This window comes from Boleophthalmus pectinirostris, unplaced genomic scaffold (genome assembly GCF_026225935.1).
Source record: "Boleophthalmus pectinirostris isolate CB_2022bp ecotype Guang Dong unplaced genomic scaffold, ASM2622593v1 HiC_scaffold_18, whole genome shotgun sequence".
NCBI classification, from domain to species: Eukaryota; Metazoa; Chordata; class Actinopteri; order Gobiiformes; family Gobiidae; genus Boleophthalmus; species Boleophthalmus pectinirostris.
In genome coordinates, this window is record NW_026571133.1 from 7911501 (window position 1) to 7933549 (window position 22049).

At 37.4% G+C, this 22049-nt stretch overlaps 1 protein-coding gene across 1 annotated transcript in view; it reads left to right on the forward strand.

Moving 5' to 3' along the window:
- The window catches only part of LOC129408951 (collagen alpha-1(VII) chain-like), a 121624-nt gene that overhangs the window by 8057 nt on the left and 91518 nt on the right, over nt 1-22049 (forward strand). Inside the window, exons 8-16 of the mRNA XM_055153869.1 lie at nt 3016-3196; nt 3899-4058; nt 5815-5908; nt 15623-15796; nt 16701-16864; nt 18693-18822; nt 19686-19802; nt 20705-20869; nt 21541-21657. Of these exons, the coding sequence (XP_055009844.1) occupies nt 3016-3196; nt 3899-4058; nt 5815-5908; nt 15623-15796; nt 16701-16864; nt 18693-18822; nt 19686-19802; nt 20705-20869; nt 21541-21657 (1302 nt within the window). The remainder of the gene's footprint in view (nt 1-3015; nt 3197-3898; nt 4059-5814; nt 5909-15622; nt 15797-16700; nt 16865-18692; nt 18823-19685; nt 19803-20704; nt 20870-21540; nt 21658-22049) is intronic.

The following is a 22049-nucleotide window of genomic DNA, read 5'->3' on the forward strand; positions in this document are numbered from 1 at the left end:
ATCTTTGTGAGTAAGCGTAAATTACAATATAGGCTTTTTGTGGAATGTCTTCAGCTTTCTTTCAAGACTTGTGGATCTTTTTGAATGAATAGAAGAGTCAAAATTAGTGATATAGTCAGATGCATCATACTGTGTTGGGTTATTACTGCACAATGCAATGTAATAAAAACTATGGTTCATGCTTAATCTCAAGTAGACCTGACTTTTTTTAGCAGGCTCAGTAAGGCAGCAATCAAAACTTAAAACCCATAATGAATATCAGATTTGTTTTGGTAAAAAAGTGTGACATTTAAGGTTAATTAGGAATATTGGTTAAGTTATATATGGACAAAAAAGCACCTTCCAGTTAAAAGGAACACATGAGCATTAAATCCTTAATATTGTTGTTTCGATTGCTTTTAAAAAATATATCTGATTTACCAAAATAAAAGTGAGAAAGCCAACTTATTACCCAGAAAAAGTAAACTATAGCGCATTGTCATACTTTTAAATAAGCACACATTGATTTCTTTAGGGATCTAAAGGGCTCTATTTACTCACTCTGTCAAAACTAACAAACTTGTCAACACTTTTTGATCTAACTAAAGTCAATACACCATCATGTCTCCACTGTGTTTTTAAACCTCATACACCTTCACTTGACTCATTTGGAGGATTTTAGCCCTGGAATTCCCCATCTCTTCTAAACAAAAGCCAAAACGGAGCTGTTAACTTGAAAACTACCACCTCATGACATCAAAAGGTGGAGCAGAGCATTTTCAGATTTGGAGATGTAGACAGACTAATAAACTTGGATTATTCAAACATGTGTGAATGAAACAAAACACAACACCAGGTTTGTTTTTGAGGAGCTAATAGTGCAACACAAGAGTGACTTTTATGTAATATAGAACCTTTAATGTGCAGGACAATGTGCAGTGGAGTTTTTCTTGAATTAATCTTTTAACATGAGCCTTAATATTGCAGCCCAAAATGTATTGTAATGTATGTATCCAACTTTCATATATTGAAATTAAGTTGATATAGTAATTATTGTGGCCTATATCAAAGTATATTATCAAAGTAACCGCATTCATGCTGTCATGATAACACATTTTGAATTGCCACTGAGAAAATATCACAATATCCACCTTATTCCACCCCGCCCACTTTTGTGTCTAAATGCTTCTAATCTGCTCTTTTTTATGGTGACACTTCTGGTTAAACAGGGATCCCATTCATGTCAATGGAGAATTTGGGAAACTTTTTGCATCTTAAATATGACATAAAGTCAGTTCATTTCTGTAAAATGTAAAATGTTCATGTGCACCAGCAAGTCACACTGCACTAATTCTCTAGGGGGCTTTAAAAACAGCTTTATAGTCCTTATTGAACTTATTTGCTGTAAAGATCAGAAGCCCCATACAAAATAATCCAACCCGAATGATGATGGTGACACCCATGACATCTTCCAGAATAAGGTGAATACAATAATACTGAAACTTGTTTATGCCACTGACGCAATGACCCTGGAAAGATCCGTGTCATAATCCCCACTAACAATTTTTCCAGCAGCTAAAAGAAGAAAAGAAATGTAAACTACATACTGGGCAAGAAATATATATAATATATTTACCAACAATAAACAACATACTAGTTAGTGACTAGCTAGATCATACTACAAAAGTTATAAAAGTTAGGTCTGTAATTAACTAAAGTAATCCTTGGTCGACTAGAAACATCATGGCGATCGATTACACATTGTATCTAACTGCACTCCAAGACTACAACTGTATCAGAATTCATGCAAAACAACAAAAAAAGTACTAGGAAACAATGCATTTAAATAAAGACAATTATTGAGTGAGTTAAGTCTGTCTAAATAGATAAAAACTGCACTCCGCAACTTCAGCTGATTCAGTCCAATGAGGTTAATTTAGTCTTCCGATGATTTAAGTAATTAGGTTCTTTTTTCAGACCAAGAGTTTGTTTTCATACCTGACAGTTTTGCTGAAAGAGAGAATTCAGCTGACTCACTTCTCCTTTCTGTTGTTCCTTCTAACATCCTTATAATCTAGCCACTAAATCATGGGTACATTTTCTTTGCACTAATGGGAAATTTTTTGATAATTTTTTGGCAATATGATACAATTTGAGTAAAATGTTAAATTAATTACTTCTGTGACTCATTACAAAACTAAGTACTAAAGTGTTTATTTCTGCTGTTTATTAATTGCAGCTCATGTTTTGTTTTCTAGTATTGTACATTTAGAAAAGTTTTGTGGTTTAAATCTCCTCTTGGGTTATTACCGTTTATCTTCTATTTACCTCAGCAATATTTCACACTTCAAAATTTGTTATCATGACAGACCTATACTTTAGAACTCTCCAGGTAAAGGAAAAACATCTCCATGGCAGAAGCATCTTATTTTGGAGTGAATGAAGACATGAAATTTGAAATTGCATTACTGTCAATTTGGGGTAGGATGAGACAAAAAACAAACAAAAAAACAAAACAAACAAAAAAAAGAATAAATTGTGCAGCTCAGTTTTATTGATTAGTTTTTTATTTAATATTTTTGCACATGTTGTAGCACATATTTTTGGAACTACAGCTTCTCAAGAGGTGTAATTCAGCAAACCTTAACCTTTTTCAAGCTAAAAATAAACAAATAACCACTGGGGGCAGTAGTGAACACAGCTCAATAGTGAAAGCTAAACTTTTTAAAACTGACTAGATAATAAATACCTCTATTACATAATTTTCTTAACTCCTTTGCAACAGATGTGTTCTAAAAAACTGCTGTGGGTGCCTCTGTGTTTGTTTATTTGTTATTCTATTTTGCCTGTTTTGGTCAATTCTCAAACTGACTTTTAGCACCCTCTGGTGGTTACTTAAGAGGACAACCGTGACATTAGAAACATTTGAAAGCATAAATGCAGTGACATTACAATGTTTGGAATGCACAGATCTGTTTACGTACAAAAGTGGAGTATGAATGAGCCTTTTCTTCTAAATATTCTGTTTTTTCTCAGTTTGCAGGACAGCGGTGCAGGCAGACCTAGTTTTCCTGGTGGATGAATCTTGGAGCGTTGGTCAGACCAGTTTCTCCACACTCAAACACTTCATCTCGTCTGTGGTGTCGTACTTCCCTGATCATGTGGTGGGCTCTGAAGGGGTCCGCTTTGGGGTCACTGTGTTTGGAGATATACCCAGGTACATTCAAATGCATTAAAGCTGCACTGTATAACTTTTCTTGTTGGGGGTCCACTATCTGCTTGTCTTTATAGAGGTAGGTTTAGTCATAAAAAAGTGCATCTTGTTCAGTGAATATTCTTTTAATGGTCCTATATTATGCAAAACTGACTCTTGTGAGCTTTAAGTCATGTTATAATGTTGTTACGTCATCAAAAACATACCAGGAATTGTATTTTGTTTCATTCATATTTGTTTGAGGCTTTATTATCAGTCTGTCTACATCTCCAAAGCTCAAAATGCTCTGTTCCACTTGTAGTATTCAAGGTAACAGCTGCCTTTTAATTTTTGTTTGTTAGAGATTGGCAATTCCAGGTCTGAAATTACCTAAATGATTCTAGGGAAGTTGTATGTGTTGTTTAAAAACATAGGGGACCAGTTCCTGTATTACCACATGACATCACAAGGTGGAATAGAGTGTTTTCTATTTGAGAAAAGAATCTAAACATGCAGAGTATGTGTCTTAAACATGTGTGAATGAAACTAAACACAACTCCAGGCATGTGAACATTATAACAAAGATATGAAAATAGTGTAATATGGCTCTTTTAACACAACAAAAACAATTTAACATAAAGTCATTTGTAGTGTGTAGTTGAGTGTTGTAGATGCATCTTGTTTCCTGATTTTTTGAAAAACTAATGTGTACATTTGTGGTTCCAGGATGCAGATTGCTTTGACAGACTACAGCACACAGGAGGAGACCCTTAAAGCCGTCAGAGACCTCACGTATGAGGGAGGGTCCAGGAAGTTGGGCGTGGCTCTGAGATACCTGGTGGAGAATGTGTTCAGTTCAGCCATCAGCCGAGACCACGCACCCAAGGTAAAGTTTAGAGAGATTTATGTGGTTAGACATTGTGGGACTGTGCTTTAATGGTGCTTTCTAGGCAACTGGTAACTGGAAAAATGCCTTGGAACGCTGATCAACCTGGTTATTACCACTTATGAACTGGGAGATGATTGGAGGACTTAAGTTATTGGTTAATTCACCTAGAACACTCTTGTAATCTATTATTTTATGAGAACAACAACAATGTGTGCATGAGCAGGATATGAATTGGGATTCCTTCCATCCTCAACCTACGGCAGAGTCCTGCACAGGTCCATTTTTGGAGACCTGCACCCGCGCAGTGCAGCACCACAACCGTCTGTTAACCCGTGATTATATCAAAGTTAAATCCACACTCGCCAGGACCCGTTAAAATTCCACTCGTTACCCACCCGTGCCCGTGATAAATCACACACAAATTAAAAGCATTCTAACTAGAGCATCCATCAGAATACGAATTGAAAAGTTACAACTTTAATTTCATTCCGTGATTGTAATTCTTAAATGGTTACGCTTCCTTCAGTATGAATACGAATTCACAGGCACGACTTTACTGTCAAAAAATACAACATCACTTCGCAGGCATTATTTACAGAGCAGAAGAAACATTGATTTGGGATGCTTACGTTTGCTACTGTACACAGCACGGACTGAACCAGGACTAACTTGGACTGATTCCATGACTGAACCAGGAGAACCAAACCAGAACTGGAGGTGTGCCTAAACCAGAACCCGGAGGTGTGCCTGTGTAGACCATTGGGTAACCGCGAAAGGACCAGTGCAGAGCTCCATGCCCCTCGAAGATAAGCGCAGCTGTCTCGCGATCGCGCTTTGCGGACACCCTGCTCCACTGGCTCGGGGTTCTCTCTCCCTCTTAAGTCCAAGATTATTTTTATTTTATTTATTTATTCAATATTTTACCAGGTAAATCAGCTGAGAACACCTTCTCATCATTTACAATTGACGACCTGGGCAAGAGGCAGTATAAAACAAAAGCACAAACAGAAAACACTCACACATAAGCTATAACGTGAAACAGTGAATAGAGATATAAGACAGGGAAACAGTTGCGGATTAAAGATATAAAAGTGATAAAAACATGTGCAATTAGTTCTAGTGTAGTCCTGGTTTAGTCCTGATTTAGTCCTGACCCACCCGTGTGTAATCAGTACCCGCCTGCATACCCGCCCGTAACATTTCAGAACATTAAAACTTGCCCATATCACCAACTATTTGCCCATACCCGGTGCAGGACTCTGACCTACGGTACCACCACCACAATCTCTAACTTTTTACTTAAAGGTGCAGTATTTTATTTTGGATGGGGATCCATTACCTGCTCTGGATATGTCATTGCTCTGTCTGGAATATTCCACAGTATGACATTAAACAGCTCTACTTTCCATTTATTCAATTGCAGCTGGTTTTATACCTCCAAAATACCTAGAAAAACAGGCATCCTGACTGCGAAGCAGGGTCGCCTCTCCACAGATCTGACCTGTAACTTGGCCTAGTTTGGTCTCCATGAAAACAAAAAGGTTTGATGCCATACTGTGAAACATTCCAGGCAAAGCAATCGCATCTCCATAGAGGAAAAGCGTTTTACGGACCCTCTACCAGAAAAGTTACACAATGCACTTTGAAAACATCACCAGTAATCAATCAGATACGGGTAGAAATCTATTTGCATACTTTCTCCGACAGAGTAATACATTTTCCCCAATCTCCCTGTTTCTACTTGCTTTTCCAGATCGCAGTATTGATCACAAATGGGCGTTCTGAGGATCAGGTTGAGTTGGCTGCGCGGGAGGTTGCTGACAGTGGCATTTCTCTGTTTGCGGTCGGTGAGTGTGGGACATTGTGTATTCTGCCTCGCTCCTCTGTGGCTCTGAGTCTGATTCTATCGCCAGTGTTTGCTCTGAGAAATTCACATCTTTTGCATTTAGATTCATAGGATTCTGTGTGGGGATTTACATGGGAGTGTCCAGGTTATACTAATACATAGAACACACGAAGGTTCTGTGTCTATGAAAGCGGTTTTTGAGATATGCATATGATTTTTGTGTTTGAATTCTGGTATAAAGTAAAGTATGTATTATGCACTAAGAGGTGGGAAGGGTGGTTAAGTATTTAAATAAGACTCTATGCATCTTTGGGTACAATAGACTTACATGTTATGGGTAGAGTAGATTTAAAGTGCATTTTCTAAAGTTTTTGCAATAATTACATAGTTTGGTTGGATAAAAACTGTGATAAATGTAAATTATAGTCATACAATACCTATTGTGCGGCAGTTTGTGATTAAAAGTTGAAAATCACAGTGAGTAGTTCTGAATTCTAAACCATATTGGTGATATAGATAAAGGGATTACACTGTCACAGCAGAGAATTCCACCCATATAAATCAGACACAAATTTTACATAAGAAGCCTTTTTTTTCTGCCACATAAATGTGACTGGACATCACTGCTAAACCACATGACGGGAGGGAAGTGAAACAGGACTAAACTGACATGAGTTAGCATGTTTCATTCCCTTCTGCCTTTCCCACACATGCATACACACTCTTTAATTCAATTAATTGAATTCAATACAATATCAAACCTACCCATTTGAAGTTAGTTTGTGTGAGTACATTTTATTTTATTTATTTGTATATATTTATTAATTTGAGAGCCCCATCAACTCTAATGATGATATCACATTGTATGAAAGGTGGACTTAGGTTTGAAGGGTTTGTCACCTGATATGACAGAAACTTATCAACCTCTAATTCATTCACTTCGAGGCATTTCTATTGGCAAAAATGTTTTTTTAGGAGATCACAAAGTTTTATGCAATTTTGTGGAACATTCGTGTTAAAACAACAACCTCTCCAAGGATAAAATAAACTTTTAGACCATTTAATGTTAGAATGACGTGTCGGGAGGGACGGTCTGCTGCAACTAGTCATTGGAAGTGATGAGATTTTGGAAAAGGGTAATTTTTGTTAGTTAGTTAACTAGTTATGGTTTGTTTAAGTTTAGGAACAGGATTATTTTAAGGTAAGGAAAATGGATAAGACCAGGTTAGGAAAACTTTCTGGGGTAGTTAACATGTTAGCAAAAGTAACTTTAAAGTTACTTTACGTTACAGTTTACAGTGTGGCTGAGGACTTGGAGGACCACAGTCCGATGCCTAAGAGGAGTGGTTCATTGACGGTGGCATTGAATTTGTGAAGCAGGGTCAGCTCCTCTCCAGAGACCATGTAAAATGTCACAGATCCACCAGGACAGTCCACGTACACAGCTACTTTTCCTGCAGATGACACAGAAGAGAGAGGCAGGGGGTTGCCACTCTTGTTATGGCTGATGGAATAGGGCCCATCAGAGCAACTGAGGCACCAGGACTTTGCATTGAGTCCAAAAACGCAGTCATCACTCGCCCCTCTTCGCCTTATTCCTTCATTACAGACCGACACATCGACCCAGCCGCTCCACTCTAACTCACAGTAACATCGGCCACTCAGGCGCTGGCAGCACAGCACCTGGGGACAGCAGTCAAATCTGTCTGACTGATCGGGATAGGACTGTTCTTCCTCTACTCGGGATATGGTCTTCTGGTTATCAGAAATTTTTAGCTTTTTATTAACAGTAGTTGGATCCAGGATGAGTTGGCATGAGTCTGGAAAAGAGCATAAAGTTGTAAATGAGCAATTTCAATCAGTCAATATAACTATTTGTCCCCAAGGGACAATTCAAGTAACCTAGCACAGCAAAATGGATTCTTCTTGCAATATTTGTTCAATTCAAAGTGCTACACATATCCATCTGATGTGAGCCAGGCTACAATTCAAGCACAAAAGCACAAATAATAGTGTCAGTGTGAGGAAGTGTTAGGTGGGCAATATGGGGGGAAAAAAAAGAATCAGACTTTTTCCCTCATATTGATCGATCTCAATTTTCGATTCCATCTTATTAAAACATAGACATGTTGACCAATAATTCCAGAGAAATCCTTGTTTAAAATTTGGAATGAGTTTGTACAATATAAGCCCAAAATCATGCATGCACATGTGCTAGCATTATCAATAGACACACGTGCAATGTCTGTGCGCTAAATACGGTCTTAAGTTTTACTCATAAACGTCAAAAAATACTTGTTCACTTTCCGTAACTTGAATTATAATGATAAGAAGCACAAGAGGAAAGAAAAGAGCAGAACGAAGGTGAGGAGTTGCAGCTAAATTAGAGAGAGGGAGGGAGAGCGGGGCAGATGGCACCAAGCACACAGAAGCAGAGGGAAGGAGTTGCTGGACTTTTAGTTAAATTGTGCAGATTTAAATCAAAACTTGTGAAAGGCAGGACAAGTGAGGAAACATAAAGACATGCCCTGTGGCTACTTTTTTTTAAACAAGAGAACGTATATCATTCAGCACCACGTGCTCTTACTGCCAGGTGTAAATTTTGGATTGTTTAGATGGGTTACTGAGTAGCAAATATGCACAAAAACACGATGACATGATAATAATAGGTTTGTATGAACACTGTAGTCATTTACCTGCCAATGGGATAAATATAACTTACATTTTTTGAGCCTTGATTGTATAAATCTTGCTCCACCAGGCTTCACTCTGAAATGAGAACATACCCAGAGAAACAGTTTAATGCTTTTAATGAAACTAGTTTGTCTTATAAGCACCTATGACAAACTGTCTTTTACCTCAGCTGTGCAACTCTTTTTGTCAATTGTTGCTTTCCAGTTTCACAAAGATGGTTGTAGCTCAAATCCAACATTTTTAATTTGTGAGGGTTGGAGTCCAGGGCAGAGACCAAAGAAGAACTGCTTTTTTCTGTCACCATACAACCAGACAATCTGAAAGAATGCAACATATTCATCCTAAATTTTAATTTTATCAATGAAGTTTAGTCTGCTCTATGTACCAAAAATATTTATTGTTCATTAAGTATGTTTAATGCATTCTTGTCTTTGTTTAGTCTGTCCAGAATAAAAATTGTTTTGGAGACTTTTTGACCAAAGATCCAACTAACTTCTGCAATGTACTTGAACATGGAGACTAACCCAAGATTTTCCAAATTACACTGTGGGTTCCTCAGTCCCTCACAGAGCAGTGTGATGCCAGAATCCATCAGGTCGTTGTTGGTGAGGTCCAGCTGAATTAGCCTCAGAGAAGGAGAGGTCAGAAGAGAGGCTAGGACTTCACAGCTCCTCTCAGAGAGACTGCAGTTGCAAAGACTAAAAAAAAAGGAAAATTTTCTATTAACAAAACACAAATTTAGAAATCTTTACAATACAAACTCAAAAACTTACCAAAGAACCTCTAGAGGACAGGGTGAGGTCTTCAGTCCCTGAAACAGTAACTCCACCATTGGATCTTTCATAATATTGTTACTTAGGTCTATCTCTTTTAAACTGGAGGATGTGCTGAGAATGGAGGACAGAGAGGAGCAGCCTCTCTCTGACAGTGAGCACACGTTCACTCTGAGGAGAAAAAGAGATGTGATAATGATCCTATGATACTAAAAGTATCATTTTCTCTATATTAGGATGTGCTCACATAGCTTTCGTGCTGACTTTAACCACTGGCAGCAGACGCAGAAGCACCTCCTCTGAGGCAGAGTATCTTCTCAGATCAAACTCCTCCAGGTCTTTGTTAGAGGACAGCAGGATGAAGGCCAGAGCTGACCACTCATCAGAGGAGAGCTTCTGAGCACACAGACTCCCAGAGGTCATCTGCTGTTGGATCTGCTCCACCAGAGAGCTGTCCTTCAGCTCATTCAGACAGTGGAACAGATTAATACTTCTCTCTGTATTACAGCTCTCTGAGACTTTTTGCTTGATGTAGTCAGTGATTTGATTTTGGATGTCTCTGGTGTCTTGCTTTTGTTTGAGAAACCCTCGGAGAAGGCTTTGATTGGTTGGCAGAGACAGCCCCAGGAGGAAGCGTAGGAACAGGTCCAGGTGACCATTTGGACTCTGTAAGGCCAGATCCACTGCAGAGTGGTAGAAGTGCATCTGTGATGATCCAGCCTTCTCTGATGGGAGCACACTAACTCCGGTCTCACTAAATGTGACGTGAACATGAAGAGCAGCCAGAAACTCCTGCACACTTAGATGGATAAAGCAATAGACCCTGTCCTGGTACAGGCCTCTGTCTTCTTTAGAGATCTGAGTGAAGACACCTGAATCAACAGCTGCCTCTTCAACATCAATGCCACACTCTGTCAGATCTGATTGATAAAAAATCAGGTTTCCTTTCTGCAGCTGCTCAAATGCAAGTTTGGCCAAACACTTAATCATACTTATGCTCTTCTGACTCCAGTGAGGATCTGCCTCAGCTTTGTTTTCATATTTAACATTTTTTATTTTAACCTGAACAACCAGGAAGTGGATGTACATCTCTGTTAAGGTTTTGGGCAGCAGCACTTCATGACGTGTTTTCATAATATCATCCAGAACAGTGGCAGTGATCCAGCAGAACACAGGAATGCTGCACATGATGCGGAGGCTTCTTGACAGTTGAATGTGATCAATAATGGCAGAGGCCTGCCTTTTCCCTCTAAACCTCTTCCTGAAGTACTGCACCTTCTGAGGGTCAGTGAAGCCTCGCACCTCTGTTACCCTGGAGATGCACTCAGATGGGATCTGATTGGCCGCTGCAGGACGCGTGGTTATCCAGAGGTGAGCGGAGGGAAACAGGCTTCCCCTGATGAGGTTCACCAGGAGCACATCAACACTTGCAGACTTGTCAGCATCAATTATCACATAGGTTTTGAAGTCAAGAGGGATTCGAAACTCATCCAAGCCATCGAGGATGAGCACAGCCTTAAAATCTTCAAAACTGGTAATGGCTGCTTCTCTGGTTTCAGGAAAGAAGTGGTGAATGAGCTGCATCAGACTCATGCTTCTGTCTCTGAGCACATTGAGCTCTCTGAAAGTGAACAGGAACAAAAGCTGTATGTCCTGGTTGGCTCTGCCTTCAGCCCAATCCAGACTGAACTTCTGAGTCAAAACAGTTTTCCCAATGCCAGCCACGCCCTTCGTCAGCACTGTTCTGATTGGTCCATGTCTGTGGGCATCAGAAGTAAAAATCTCTTGACATGTGATGGTTTCTTCAGCTTTGTTCCTTGGGGCAGCTTCGATTTGTATGATGTCATGTTTGTTGTTGTAGTCAGAGACATCTCCTTCAGTGATATAGAGCTCTGTGTAGATTTCATTCAGATGACATGCTTTTCCTGCTTTAGGAATACCCTCAGACAGACATGTGAACTTCTGTTGGAGTCTTAGTTTCAGTCTATTACTACAGAATTCACCAGTAGGACCACAGAACACTGTAAAGGACAAGAACTTGTGACATGTAGACACAATAATATTTTAAACCATACAATGATTTTTAATTGACAGAAAGCTTTTTGCATGTGGGAATCTTACCCGTCTGGAAATAATCAGCCAACTGTTCACCCTTGGTCTCTCTCAGGACATTTGCTATTAGCTTTAGGATTGACTCATCGAATTTTCTCTCTCTCTGTCCCTCAGTCATTTGGCTTAGTTGAGGAGCCTTAAAACTGAGAGCTTTGTTGTAGTTTCTCAGCTCATTTTTAACCTTTGATACAAGTTTATCTTCGAGCCACTGAGACTGAAAATGAAAATAGTGGATGATTTTTTCTGAATAACCACACAAAGATAGCAGTGCAGTTACAGACCTGTAAAGCAGAGTCTAGCTCGGTCTCTATGTCTGCTTTAGGATCCTGGTGCTCCTCACTGTGAAAAAAGAGGGACATTTGTAAAACTCCAACCTAAAGAAGAATCAGGGTTAAGTGCAAATGGTCTGAGCTTCATTGGTTTGAACTTACAGTGGATCAGATGCATGTGGTGAGGGGTGGAACCTAGAAACAGAGACTATTTTACAATTTACTGAACAACAGCACTGTTTCATAAACTTCTCTAACTTTCTAACTGTGATGAGGTACTGTTAGATTGTTAGAGCTCATTTTAAGTTTATGATGGCTCTAAACAAGATATTGGTGACCCAAGATGTTGTAAGATCAGAAATTATGACAGATTTTATCACAGATTTCTGTATAATGAGATTAAATTTTTTTTTTCTAATGAAGTCCCGATGAAGTGATGTCCTAATAATAATGTGTATGAATAAAATTTATGTCCAGGTTTTCAACCTCTAAACCATCTTTAAGTTTGGGCCTGAACTTACGATGAGTGTTTGAAGTTATTCCTTTCAATCATGGACTTATCACCACACGACTCCCCGCATGGCCCTGGTCCAGAGATGGATTCTGTGGAGGCCCTAGAAGGATTATTTTAACATTTTATAAGATAGAAGATAAGATAAGACTCATCTTTGAATCCACATTAAATATATAATATATCCAGACAAGACAAAAAAACAAGAGGAATCTGGCTTCAGACCTCCACCCAGAGGACCCTCACATGACTGATGCCAAAAGAGCACCAAAGTCCAGTTTCCTGACTGGTGTTTTCGATGTACAAACACATTTATAATGTTTTGCACTAATGACAAGCCCAAACCATTTTCCTAATATTGATCATTGCAGATTTTATATTTTAGACAGAGTTAAACTTTCAAAACTAGAAATGTTGGTAATTAAATGTCTTTGAAGTATTTCATTCTAAACAATGAGCTTTATCACCTTTAATGAGCTTTAATAGGCAAAAATTGAAACTGAAAGTGTAATTAAATCGTCTATAAAGTAAACTTTTGGAAAATGGTGAGGGACTATAGGGACTATGTAGTGTACATAATGTTAGTGTAGCAACATGCACATTTTGTCTTTCTGTTTCACACACAAAGTCACACTAAATTTGAATCATACATCGTGGTACGTTGCCTTTTAACATGTGATTCTGTCTGAGGGGGTGTGTCCTGTGGCCGACCGCTGCATCCTGTTTGGAGTGTGGGAACAGCTGATTTCCTGAAAAAACAAAATATCAGTTACTTATGTTTCACTTATGAGAAGGCGGTAGTGGTTATGGCCCAAGTTTTGTGTCTGCTCTTTTTTAATGTGTGTTGGATACCACATGTCTTAACAAAAAAAAAAAAAAGGTAGTTCATTGAACATTTATTAATCTATAGATCTTGTTGTACCTGTCTGTTCATCTTTTCCCATGTCCTTCTCTGAATAATAATGTCACAATAAAACCAATGTGATATAAACAGAGAGATGGAAAACAGTTAAGTGTACAACTTATTTTGGATTCTGAAATGTATTATATTATTATTACTTTTCTTCTTCTAATTATTATATGCCCTCTCTTAAACAAATAAGCAGAACATGAATTATATCATGTACAATGAAATGTTTGTAGGCCTGGCCAAACAAACCTGTACACATTAATCTGCCCTGTATTAATGCAGCAATATGAACTGTAAATATGTAAATAGTATTTGAATGTGATGACTGAGACGGATTGGGACTAGTTTTACTTATTGATTGATTGGATGAATAATTGCATTAATGTACATTGAATTTCATTTTATTGGCATTTACGCCATTTATGACATCAACCTGTCCAGGGACTGAAGGTGGAAATTGGCAATTTTGCTATAACCTGGCACAAACATATGACCTCTTTGTGTAGCTCAATGTTTTTATTTGCATTATCCCTAATAAATAAACAAATAAACTAAACTAATTTGATTAACAGAATCATCTTTATGTCCTAAAAAGTAAAAAGTCAGCAATTATTCCAATGATCAAAACTATTTTTAGTGTTCCTATTCTTTCAAATATTTTTCCATTACTATCCTCTTAAACATGATTTTGAATTGTAAAAGAGACGTAGCTTGGTTTATCAGTTCCATAATGTATCTGCTTTGCTTATTAAACCGTATATCAACAACATTGATATAGTGAAATTACAAAACATATTCCAGGTTAAACAGCATCAGGGAAAAGATGTGGATGTACCCTCAAACATGAAAATATAAGCTATTTAAAGAGGTAAATATTCTTACCTCATGTTGCCGCCTCACTGTTGTTGAGATTGTGGAAGAGAAGTGGAGTTGTAATCTTTTATATAGCCTACAGTCTAAAAGGAGGAAGAGGTTCAGTTGATAATGATTACCATCTTGCAAATATAGATCACATAGATTCACGTAATTTGTGAACTTAAATTTTGTTAATAGAACTTACAATTATAAGTTCAATTATGTTTTCAATGCATAATAGCCATTCAGTCCAACTATATTCCTGTGTTTTTCAGTGGATGTATGATGATAAGTTGAGAGAACTTGTATACTTAATTCTCTAGTTGAAAGTTTAACTTAATTTGTTCACACATGCTCAGTTGAAAAATGTACATAATGTACATAAATGTAAAGTAATTAGCATGATATAACTGAAGGCATGTCTTTCTTCTACATTTTTTCACTCCTGGTGAAGATATTTGTTCAAATAATTATATTAATAATGCTAGAAATTGTATCAACACTGGCAAATATGCAGTCATACTGTATCCATAGCTTTCAGAGTGATGGTGATGAAAAATTAGCACAGTTGCCATGGCAATTCAAAATAAAATATATTATATCCTTCTATCTTTCTTTCCTGATATAAAATATATGATCAAGAATCTTGGTGTAAAGTCCACAGAATGATGCCCATATTGTGTTTACTGTTATTGTCAAACATAAATCAGATGTTATAGTTATAGTCTGTACTGGAGCATTTCATTCAATATTTTCATTGTTTTATATTTGAGTCAATATATTTGTTTTACCTAGAAGTGTTTGTAAGTAACTCTAGCCACTGCTTTTTAAAGATGCATTATGTAACTTCTAGTGGAGGGTCTGCCATATACAGTAGCTGCTTGTTTTCATGGAGATGTTACCGCTTGCTTTGTCTAGAATGTCCCAGAGTATGGCATTAAACTTCCAAGTTGGGCCAAATTACAGGTGGAGAGGTGTTCAAAGGTGTTTTTTATTTATTTTTATTTTACAGTAAAACACCTCTAATGCAAGATATATTGGTGTATGTGTATATATATATATATATATATATATATATATATATATATATATATATATATATACAACCAGACAATAATATATATGTGTATATATATATATATATATATATATATATATATATATATATATATATATATATATATATATATACACACACACATAAATATAAAAAATGTCTTACTGTGGACCTATAAGTTACACAGTGCTCCTTTAAAAGTGATTGCTCTGTCCAGAATGTTCCACAGTATCACATTAAAAAGCACTACCTTTCATTTACTCAATTACAGGTGGTTTTATAGCTCAAAAAGCAGGGTGAGTGGGGTTGCCTCTCCACAGATCTGACCTGCAACTTGGTCTGGTTTGATCTCCATGAAGACAGAAAGGTTTAATGCCATACTGTGCAATTACATGTCTATGGAGGAGTATTGAAGTATCTGACAGACCCTCCACAAGGAAAGTTACAGAATGCACCTTTAGTACTTTATCTTAAGTAATGTAAATGTATTAGTATACTTAATATAACTGTTGTTTGTGTTTTCTTGTTTGTCAGGTGTGAGAGGAGCTGTTGAGTCGGAGTTGAGGCGTGTGGTCTCTGAGCCTCTGGACGAGCATCTGTTTTTCGGGACTGATTTCTCTCAGTTGGAGAACATCCTCCTCAGACTGTCCCGAAGACTCTGCATCACCGCCTCCGAGCCCCCACGGCCCGTCAAAGCCCCTCAGCCTGGTACAGCTACACACACAATCACAACAGACGAAGAAGAAGTAGCAGGAGTAGTAGTAGTAGTAGTAGTAGTAGTAGTAGTAGTAGTAGTAGTAGTAGTAGTAGTAGTGTAGTAGTAGTAGTAGTAGTGTAGTAGTAGTAGTAGTAGTAGTAGTAGTAGTAGTAGTAGTAGTAGTAGTAGTAGTAGTAGTAGTAGTAGTAGTAGTAGTAGTAGTAGTAGTAGTAGTAGTAGTAGTAGTAGTAGTAGTAGTAGTAGTAGTAGTAGTAGTAGTAGTAGTAGTAGTAGTAGTAGTAGTAGTAGTAGTAGTAGTAGTAGTAGTAGTAGTAGTAGTAGTAGTAGTAGTAGTAGTAGTAGTAGTAGTAGTAGTAGTAGTAGTAGTAGTAGTAGTAGTAGTAGTAGTAGTAGTAGTAGTAGTAGTAGTAGTAGTAGTAGTAGTAGTAGTAGTAGTAGTAGTAGTAGTAGTAGTAGTAGTAGTAGTAGTAGTAGTAGTATGGTAGTTGTAGTAGTAGTAATTGCAGTAGTTGTAGTAGTAGCAGTTGTAGTAGTAGCTATAGTAATTGTAGTAGTTGTAGTAGTAGTAATTGTAGTACTTGTTGTAGTAGTTGGAGTAGTAGTAGTAGTAGCAGTAGCAATTGTAGTAGTTGTAGCAGTTGTTGTAGTTGTAGTAGTAGTAATAGTTGTTGTAGTAGTTGTTCGTAGTTTATGAATTCAGAAATATAAGAATCCATCTTGATGGCCAGTTAACATATTTCATACTGTGACAAAAACCAGCCCAACAACAATAAAGTACTGAAATTACCCGTAGCAGATTCTAGCAAATTAGTGGTTGACCATTAAATATCTTTCAGATCCATGAAAAAGAATTAAACACACTAAAATGCATTATAATATGACTGTTTATTACAGTGGAACAGCCGGTGGTGGGTCCGAGGGATTTTCAGATCAGAGAGGTGAACCATAACTCCCTCAAACTGAGCTGGACTCCTGCCACTGGAGACGTGACCGGATACAGGCTCCTGGTGACTCCACTCAGCTCCAGAGGACAGCCCCAGCACTCACTACAGAGACAGGTACAGACTCCAGGGTCCATTTGAACTTATGTTAGACAGCCTATATTAGAGTTAGGTAAGTTAATTAAGCTTTTGTTCACGCTTTATTAAAAATACCATGTGTAATAGGGATGGGACAAGACTGTAGCCAGGCTAGTGCCTCCGCTCAATTTCATTTTTCTCCAGCAACTAGGTCAGGATATCAGAATACACTAGACAGTTTGCAAAGTGTGAGTTCGGGCACCAGCCAATCAGCGAAGAGTCATACATTCTGTGTTGGCAACAATTCCTGACATTGAGGATCTAAAACCAGAACAAAGAGAATGTTTGGTGAATTTTATCAAGGGGAAAGACGTTATTGCCCTTCTTCCTACAGGATTTGGGAAAAGCTTCATATACTAGTTAGCCTCGTTAGTGGCGCATTACATACGTCACCACCAAATACCAGCGACTGGTTAAATGAACAAAAGTACCCGCCTACTGTCGAGTGAATGAATCCTGATGCTGCGAGGTCAGACGGTTTCTACGAAGTGATGAATCTGATGAATCAGTCTAACAAGACTGTGCACACATAAGGAAAATTATTAATGGGGTTGACTTTGCAGAGTAACTCCTCTTGAGAAGCTGTAATACCAAAAAGCAGTGCTGCAATGACAGCAAAACTGCAAAATTGTGGACTGAATTGCTCAATTTATTTATCCATCACTGTATCAAAATCTCGTCTTGTCTCATTCAAGTAAGAATTGTTTCTCGTCCCATTCCTAATGTGTATGTTTGTTTGATTTTTTTCCACCAGTAGATGCCAGATCAGAATTACAAAAATCAGAATAAGTTTTAATGCCATTGTCGGTGAACAAAACTCACAAACTAGGAACTTGTTTTGGCATTATGGTGCAACATTAACAATTAATTAGCAAAGAATAATAAAGCACTTTGTGTTGCATTTTTGTATGAAAAGCGCTCTATAAATAAAGTTTGATTTGATTTGATAAAAACTATGATAGGCTCACCTGTGCTCTCTGGTTTTCTTCTGTCAGTCAAAGCCGGCACACTGTTAGACAGCAGCCTCTAGTGGTGATATGTGAGAATGCAACAGGGACAGGTTATCCAGTCTAATTACAAATGGTAACTTTAAGGCTCATTATGGTGTAGTTTACAGTATATGAAGTGTACCAAATTTTCCCATACTACAATACTGTTTTGCCTGGTGTTATTCACTTATATAAAAGATTAATTGTAATTGTTATTGTTTAAAGGTGCACTATGTAACTTTTTGGTTTGGTTGTTTAAGTGGAAATGCCATTGCTCTGCCTGGAATATTCCACAGTATGACATTAAACAGCTCTACCTTACATTGATTTAATTACAGGTATGTTTATAGCTCAAACATACCTAGAAAAACAGGTATTCTGACTGTGAGCAGAGTCGCCTCTCCACAGATCTGACCTGTAACTTGGTCTGATTTGGATCTCCGTGTAGATAGAAAGGTTTAATATCATACTGAGAAAAGCATTTGATGTACCCTCCACCAGAAAAGTTACACAATGCACCTTTAAACATGTAACTTATTCATAATATTAACATTATAATTAGTCATTGTGTATTTTTAATTTTAGTTCTGATAATTGTGAAGCAAAATTTCACTATTGTCAAGAAGACAAGTCTCTCTACAGTTATGAAAACAATAGATAGTGGTGGTTTATGAGTGTGCAGAGGAGCTAAAACATATTTATGGACCCGTATTTCTCACTCCTACATTTCTCTTCAGCCTTGTGCATTATTATTCTGTATTCACCCTGCTCTCGTCTCTTGGTGATGTATTATTCTGTATTGTTTTCCTGTTTATCAGATTGATTTAAAGGCAGATGTGAGCACAGTTTTGGTGACAGAGCTGACTCCTAAGACAGAATACTCCCTCACTGTTTACGCCATCTACCCCAGCCTCATCGGGGACGCGGTGACCATCCCAGTTCAGACAAGTAAGGCAATTTTTTACTTTCATTAACGTCTTATTAAAGGTACACTGTGTAACTTTTTAGCTTGAGGTCCATCACCTGCCTGAAATGTTCCACGGTATGACATTAAACAGCTCTACCTTACATTTATTCAATTACAGGTGGTTTTTATAGCTCAAAAATACCTAGAAAAACTTATTCTGACTGTGAGCGGGGTCGCCTCTTCACAGATTTTTTATTAATTATTTTTTTTGCTCATGTAACTTAACAGTTAAAAAAACACACTAGATAAAAAAGTAGGTGCTGGAAAAGGCAAAAAACAAAACAAACAAACTAAGGGCTTATATTAAAGCCTTCACCTAATGAATATATTAAAATTTTTAACATTATCGCTGTGCATTAAAAATAAAAAATACATTTAAACACCTTGGATTAAATTCATTTGATTCAAACATGGATTAAAATACAATGAAACATCCACAATTAAATGATGATCAAACATTATCATAAAATATCAAACATTTCCTCACACTCTTCTTAAACAATGCGTCTGATCTGCCGTCACTAACCAGATCTGAAAACTGGCTCCACAATTTACAGCCTCTGTATCTTCGGCAAAACTGAGCTCTTGATGTGACACATTTTGGAACATGAAAATTACGATTTTATCGAGTATTGTCTGACCTGTAACTTGGTCTGATTTGGTCTCCATAAAGACAGAAAGTTTTAATACCATACTGTGAATCATTCCAGACAAAGTAGTAATATTTCCATGGAGAAAAGCATTTGACAGACTCTCCAGCAGAAAAAGTTACACAATGCACCTGTAAATACAGCTCTTTTTAAAAATGTATTATTCTTTTTAAATTATGATTTTTTCTTTTCAGCCTCTTTACCACAGGTGTCTAACTTCCGTGTGATTGAGGAGGGGCTGTTTTCTCTGCGTTTGGGCTGGTCAGTGCCTCTTGGAAAGATCAATGGATTTAAGATTTTCATCCCAAGAAGTAAGAAATGCCACAACAAACACTATTAGTTTTACAAAATACATCAAAAGGGCTGTGCAACCAAACTTTAGCCTGATTCATCAGCCTGTTTCACTTTGTGGAAACTGTCTCACCTCACAGCATTACAGTCTAGTGTATTCTGATTCCTGACCTAGTCGCTGAAGAGAAATGAAATTGAGCGGAGGCACTAGGTGGCGCCAGCCTGGCTAACCAAACCTCAATTTGTTATCAAATCTTTGTACCATTTGTTGATGTTTAAAACATTTTAGTCCTGGTTGTATGATTTGGACACATATTCAAGGGTGTCCAAACTTTTTATTCACAGGGGGCCCCATACTGAAACAAAGCAGAGGCTAATGATACTTGTGAAGTGACATTATGATGGGGAGTTCTACATGTATCATGTCTATAAAGACAAATGTTCAGTGGATACCATGGTGACACTATATACACACTGAACAAACCCTGCCAAACTTTTAAGAAATCTGAGAACTTTACAAAAAAATACCGAATGGATTTAGACAACACATTTCCAGGAGCCTGTGATCAATTCATTATTTGAGATTTAAGTCTAACTTGAGTAATAGAGCTTCAGACAGAGCAATGCCTTCAGTTAGCACCACACCTCCAGGGAATGTTACTGGCAGCAGAGTGAATTATTCAAAATGTTCAATTTGATGTAGGTTTGATTAAGCCACTTTAATATGTCCTGGAACATTGCTGTCTCTAGAGTGGGGTTATGTTAGTAGATTGTGTTTTATTTTTATTGAGTAATTGGGTCAGTATGTCCCCTGGCCATAGTTTGGTTATAACAAAAACAGCTTTTAAGTGGGTCAGATTTTAATTGAACGCAATGAACACTATGTTTCAATCATACAATCTTAAACCATACTGTGTTTCAGCCAACAGACCAGGCTTCACATACGAGCAGCTCCTCCCTGGGGACATCTCGTCTCATGTGATCGATGTGATCGACAGTTTAGAGGAGGACAAAAAATACATTGTCAGTATTTACACTGTGTTTCCGGAGGGACCCAGTGAACCGGTGTCTGTGGTGGGAAAGACATGTGAGTTTTTCTATTGTATTTCTTTCTTTGCCTCTTGTTTCCTGGCAGCTCTAACTTCATCTGTCTACACCCTCTTGCAATACTCCTTATAGCCACAAGATGGTGCTGTTGTATTATGTTCAAAATGTTGAGCCGCATTTACACAACACTACTGTCATTGAAAAATTGGTGGAATTTCTTTATTTATGAAGTTACTATCCCTTGAATGAAATGTTGTTTAATGTTATTTGAAATGCGTTATATTTAAAACCAGACTCACCTCAATAACTGGTAAATTTGTGTGTAGATTTGCTTTTGAAGCGCCAAGAGTTTGTGGCTTCATGATGTAAAAATAATTGTTTTTCTCCAAATATTTAACCCAGGCCTTTCTAAATCCAAGTTTAAGTTTTTAATATATTCCTATGCATGAGGTTCAAAATGATGAAAATTAGGACCCTCATACCAGTTAACAATTTAAAACAACAATATAATTTCTTCTGAATGGTCAGAAGTTCTCATAATGTTGCCTATAATAGGAAGCTGATACCACGAATGTACTGTATATTTTTCAGATCGTATTTGTTTATTAGCATTTTTACATAGTTTTCATTTAGTTGATATAAGTAATGAAGTAAGTAAGTTATAAAGTTGATACATTTAATGACACTGTGATTTTCTTGTTTTGTTGACAGTAAAGTTGGTGCCAGTTCAGCAGTTTTTGGTCCAAAATGCAACGACAGACACGCTCCAGGCAAAATGGACATCGGTCAGAGGAGCCAGTGGATACCGACTCACGTGGGAAGCTCCAGGTAACTAATGGAAATATGTTTTAAAGAGCGTTAAGTAAAACTGTCATCAAAACTATGTCATCATCTTCCATTTTTTCTATCTGTTTTTTGCCTGGAATGTCCCACAGAGTAGCATTATACTTATCTATCTCCATGGAGACAGCCAAATGATGCCTTTAAACCAAGTATTTAGCAGTCAAAACACTTTTAATTGAGTAAATACAAGGTAGATATGTTTAAAACCATGCTGTGGAACATTTCAGGTAAAGGAACAAAGTCTCCATGGTGACAAGCAGGTGGTGAATCCTCTATCAGAAAAGTTACATAGTGCACCTTTAAAGTCCTTGTGCCACCATCAGACTGATCAATTCAATGCTCTTATAGGTTTCAGGGTTTTGTAAAAAAAATCTGAA